General features: G+C 48.9%; 1 protein-coding gene across 1 annotated transcript; it reads right to left on the reverse strand.

Annotated features, from left to right (window-relative positions):
* Nucleotides 1-506: 506 nt before the first annotated feature.
* Nucleotides 507-1,108, reverse strand: LOC125553489. The gene is made up of 2 exons (XM_048717263.1): nucleotides 952-1,108; nucleotides 507-851 (listed from the first exon to the last, which is right to left on the reverse strand). Exons 1-2 carry the CDS (start codon nucleotides 998-1,000, stop codon nucleotides 661-663), a joined length of 240 nt encoding a protein of 79 aa, XP_048573220.1. The 5' UTR covers nucleotides 1,001-1,108; the 3' UTR covers nucleotides 507-660.
* Nucleotides 1,109-5,567: the final 4,459 nt, after the last annotated feature.

The raw sequence follows: 5,567 nt of genomic DNA on the forward strand, positions 1-5,567 counted from the left end.
GACCTGGGTTAGTGCAATGCTCTGATCATGTGCGCTCGCTTAGTTGTTTCAAATACAGCTACCTAGTTCTGGAGATCCTCAAAAAAAGTGCTAGCTAGTTCTGTTTTTTTTTTCAGTTTCTTTTTCTTACTACCGATGCTTGTTTCTCTTTCTTTTTGTATGTGCTTTGTCCTGTTACCCATTGCATATTTGCACGACACAATCTAGCATTCCATTCCTCGGTTATTCCACGAACGCTTGCTGATGGTTTTAGTTGCGACGCGAGATCAAACGCTAACAGTTTCCGCTCGTTTTTGCGTCAAATTTTATTCTTCCCAGCCATGTGTCTCTGAAGAAAATGGCATGCATCTCTGAAGAATCTGCCAAGAAAAACGTTCGCAAATGTCATCCCTCACAGCAAACGAGTTCGCCAACTACCGGGGTCCAAAAACTGAGCTAGGTCTGTGTTTTTTCAGTTTCTTTCCTTCTAATGCTTTTTTCCCCGGTGCTTAGCCCTGCTACAAAACTTGATCAACGGATTGCATTCCATTTCATTCCACGACACAAACTTACATTCCATTCGTTATTTACTCCATGTACGTACGACACACGTGCAGCTTTATTTAGCTCGAACTCAAACACGAGAGCAGAGATGAAAATGACGAACGCGTGTAATCCGGTTCAGTACTTGGTGCATTTGTTGGTGGAGCCGCTGTCGAGGTGGAGCACGCAGCCCTTGCCGTCCTCGGGCGCGCACACGCAGGCACACCCGTCGAGCTTCTGGCCGGGGTAGTTCTTGCAGGTGATGTACCCTCCCTGGATGCACCGGATGTTGTCGCAGGTCGCCTGCGCGTCCCCGAACACCACCAGCGCTGCTCGATCCGCAACAAACACAGGCAAGGATACATAATCGTGAGAGGGAGTGATGCTTGATCATAGAAAACACAAGCAAGGATGCGAATGGAGGCTTACCGGAGAGGAGGAGGACGAAGGTGAGTGACAGCTTCATGGTGGCGGCCATGCTTGCGCGTTCGTCTCTGTGCGTCGTGCGATCTGTGGTTGCAGCGCGGTGCCGGTGCGTTTATATAGGGAGGCTTCGGTTCAGCTCAGCCAAACTGCATGCTGGATCCGCCGCCCTCTCTGACTTTGTGCCACGTAGGTTCACCGGGGATTTGAAACAAGATCACATGGCAGGCGATACTATGTGCTCCAATACGTACGTGCTTGCGTCGACGGCGGCTTCGTGGATTTCAGAACTATGGCCACGTTTCCCGTCGATCTCAGGCAGCATGATTTGTCCGGCCGATTGAGGGCAGAAAGTCAGAGGAGGTTGCCGACTTGGTCGAGCGCCTCTTGGTTTGTGAGGTGTTGCCGTGCTGGATGGATCAGCGGCCAACCCGTACCACTGTTTGTTCGATGTGGATCGGGTTGACGTACCGCTCAAAAGTCTCAGTCGTCGAGTTCACAGATCACAAACAGTGGGACGTGACCTGCAAAGCTTTCGGCCTACTTCTTTGAGCTTGAAAAGTTATCTTGCATTCAACATTGTGCTCTGGATCCAAAATGGTCCAGTCAAACAATCATCACCATTACATTTCTTTATTTCCAGAGCTGCTTATCGAGGTCCATCGACCATCACGCATATGGCAGGTTCACTGCTTCGAGTTGAAGTATGGAGGCTCAACTTGGATCTTTACAAAACAGTTGGCTAGCCTCTTTCCTCCTCTACAAAAAAAAAAAGATCTCAGTCTTTCCTCCTCCTCCCATCGGCACTGCCGCCAGTCCACCCCGTCTGCTATGGCCTATGGGCCAAATAATAGTGGAGGACCTCAGCCCCCACCCGCGGGAGGGACTCTACTCCCGCTTTTGTTTGGTTTAGTGTCTTCATTAGGGTTGTGTGACGGTAGTGATGTCCCTCGGTAGGAATAATGTCTCCCACATTCGATTCCCATTTCGATAGTGTGTCTAGCTTCATCGGAGGACGTGTGGACGTGTGTCGTAGTCAGATCTCGCAGACCCGGTCGGTGCTGGTCTTCGGTGGATCTTTCTGGATCTTGTGTTCGTTCATCTTTGTTCGGGTGTTTACAGATTTGACCCCTCCGGTCTACGACTTTCTTCAGCAGCAATGATTGTTGCTCCGGTGCATTGGTCCTATGGGAGCTTGGCACAACAACAAGATTTGCCTGTCTCCAGTGAGGGAGGGGCGATGACAATGGCGCGTCTTTAGCTTGTTCCAGTGGTTATAGTCCTCGCTAGGTGGTATATAGATCTGATTGTAATTTTTATTATCTCTGAGGTTATTTGTATTGTCATGGTTAATAATGAATAGATCAGAAGTTTCAAAGAGAAAAGAGAGTTGAAGTACGGACAATTGACAGCAAGATGACCATATGAAACCCCTTCAGCCCAACTGGGTACTTCACATCAATCGCGTGGATCTTTTTTTATGAAATCCGAAAATATGATCCCAATTTCAAAAATTATGATTGTATCATCTTGTTGTAGTTGCCGCCACCGAAGAGCCGCTTTTCATATCCGACTAGGACGAAGAGATAGTTTTCGTGGCTACCTCGGATGAAGATGGAGTTTCCGAGGCCACCACAGACGGAGAGAGACTTTTCGTTGCTGACCGCAACGAAGAGTGATCGACAACCACCCCTCTCCCCCCGCGCTCGTTCCACCTACCCGCAGTTATCGTCTTCGTAGTCTACTGCAGCAAGAACTTCCTTTTCATTGTCATGGCCAATGAAAAGTCCTGGCATATTGTGCGATGTCTTTCTTATTCCTTTTCATTTGCTCCCCCCCCCTCTCTCTCTCTCTCTCTCTCTCTCTCTCTCTTATTCTTGTGCAACAATTTCTTCTCTTGTCTCTACCTCATTCCTAGGGCTCGCCGGTATGTGAGCACCAAAGATCGAAACAAGGATGAAAGATCGTGGATGTCGCTAGAGGAGGGAGGGTGAATAGGTGCTTTAAAATAATTACGCTTTAGGCTTGAACAAATGCGGAATAAAACTAGAGTTTAATTTATCAAGCACAAAAACTAAATCAACTAGGCTCATATATGTGCACCAGCAACTTATGCTAAGCAAGATAAACAACTAAGTGATAGCAAGATATATAACATGAAACGTTATGACTATCACAAAGTAAAGTGCATAAGTAAATGGCTCGGGTAAGAGATAATCGAGGCACGCAGAGATGACGATGTATCCCGAAGTTCACACCCTTGCGGATGCTAATCTCCGTTTGAAGTTGTGTGGAGGCACAATGTTCCCCAAAATTCCACTAGGGTCACCGTAATCTCCTCGCGCACTTACACAATGCAAGATGCCATGATTCCACTTGGGGACCCTTGAGGGCGGTCACCGAACCCGTACAAATGGCGACCCTTGGGTACAGTCACCGAACCCGTACAAATGGAACCTTGGGGGCAGTCGCCGAACATGTACAAATTGCTCGGGGGAATCTTCACAACTTAATTAGAGAGACCGAAGCTTGCCCAGAGTTCTACACCATAATTATTGAGCTCCGCGTGTTGGAAATATGCCCTAGAGGCAATAATAAAAGCATTATTATTATATTTCCTTGTTCATGATAATTGTCTTTATTCATGCTATAATTGTGTTATCCGGAAATCGTAATACATGTGTGAATAACAGACACCAACATGTCCCTAGTAAGCCTCTAGTTGACTAGCTCGTTGATCGACAGATAGTCATGGTTTCCTGACTATGGACATTGGATGTCATTGATAACGAGATCACATCATTAGGATAATGATGTGATGGACAAGACCCAATCCTAAACATAGCACAAGATCCTATAGTTCGTTTGCTAGAGTTTTCCAATGTCAAAGTATCCTTTCCTTAGACCATGAGATCGTGTAACTCCCGGATACCGTAGGAGTGCTTTGGGTATACCAAATGTCACAACGTAACTGGGTGACTATAAAGGTAGACTACGGGTATCTCCGAAGGTGTCTGTTGGGTGACATGGATCAAGACTGGGATTTGTCACTCCGTATGACGGAGAGGTATCACTGGGCCCACTCGGTAGTGCATCATCATAATGAGTCAAAGTGACCAAGTGTCTGGTCACGGGATCATGCATTACGGTACGAGTAAAGTGACTTGCCGGTAACGAGATTGAACGAGGTATTGGGATACCGACGATCGAATCTCGGGCAAGTAACATATCGATTGACAAAGGGAATTGCATACGGGGTTGATTGAATCCTCGACATCGTGGTTCATCCGATGAGATCATCGTGGAGCATGTGGGAGCCAACATGGGTATCCAGATCCCGCTGTTGGTTATTGACCGGAGAGTCGTCTCGGTCATGTCTGCTTGTCTCCCGAACCCGTAGGGTCTACACACTTAAGGTTCGGTGACGCTAGGGTTGTGAAGATATGTATATGCAGAAACCCAAATGTTGTTCGGAGTCCCGGATGAGATCCCGGACGTCACGAGGAGTTCCGGAATGGTCCGGAGGTAAAGAATTATATATAGGAAATGCTGTTTCGGCCATCGGGACAAGTTTCGGGGTTATCGGTATTGTACCGGGACCACCGGAGGGGTCCCGGGGGCCCACCGGGTGGGGCCACCTGTCCCGGGGGGCCACATGGGCTGTAGGGGGTGCGCCTTGGCCTCATGGGCCAAGGGCACCAGCCCCACTAGGCCCATGCGCCTAGGGTTTCCATGGGGGAGGAGTCCAAGTGGTGGAAGGCACCTCTAGGTGCCTTGGGGGGGAGGGAATCCTCCCCCTGGCCGCCGCACCTAGGAGATCAGATCTCCTAGGCTGCGCACCACCCCCCCTGGCCCTCCTATATATAGTGGGGGAGAGGAGGGATTTCATAACCAGCCCCTGGCGCCTCCCTCTCTCCCCGTTACGTCTCTCTCGCGTAGTATAGGCGAAGCCCTGCTACTGTGACGCCCTGCATCCACCACCACGCCGTCGTGCTGCTGGATCTTCATCAACCTCTCCTTCCCCTTGCTGGATCAAGAAGGAGGAGACGTCTCCCGTCCCGTACGTGTGTTGAACGCGGAGGTGCCGTCCGTTCGGCGCTTGGTCATCGGTGATTTGGATCACGTCGTGTTCGACTACATCATCACCATTCTTTTGAACGCTTCCGTGCGCGATCTACAAAGGTATGTAGATGCATCCAATGACTCATTGCTAGATGAAATCCTAGATGATCTTGGTGCAACGAGTAGGAAAATTTTTGTTTTCTGCAACGTTCCCCAACAGTGGCATCATGAGCTAGGTCTATGCGTAGTTCTTCTTGCGCGAGTAGAACACAATTTGTTGTGGGCGTAGATTTGTCAACCTTCTTGCCGTTACTAGTCTTTTCTTGCTTCAGCGGTATTGTGGGATGAAGCGGCCCGGACCAACCTTACACGTACGCTTACGTGAGACCGGTTCCACCGACTAACATGCACTAGTTTCATAAGGTGGCTGGCGGGTGTCTGTCTCTCCCACTTTAGTTGGAGCGGATTCGATGAACAGGGTCCTTATGAAGGGTAAATAGAAGTTGACAAATCACGTTGTGGCTTTAACGTAGGTAAGAAGACGTTCTCGCTAGAACCCT

This window comes from Triticum urartu, chromosome 4 (assembly GCF_003073215.2).
Source record: "Triticum urartu cultivar G1812 chromosome 4, Tu2.1, whole genome shotgun sequence".
In the NCBI taxonomy this organism is placed as follows: Eukaryota; Viridiplantae; Streptophyta; class Magnoliopsida; order Poales; family Poaceae; genus Triticum; species Triticum urartu.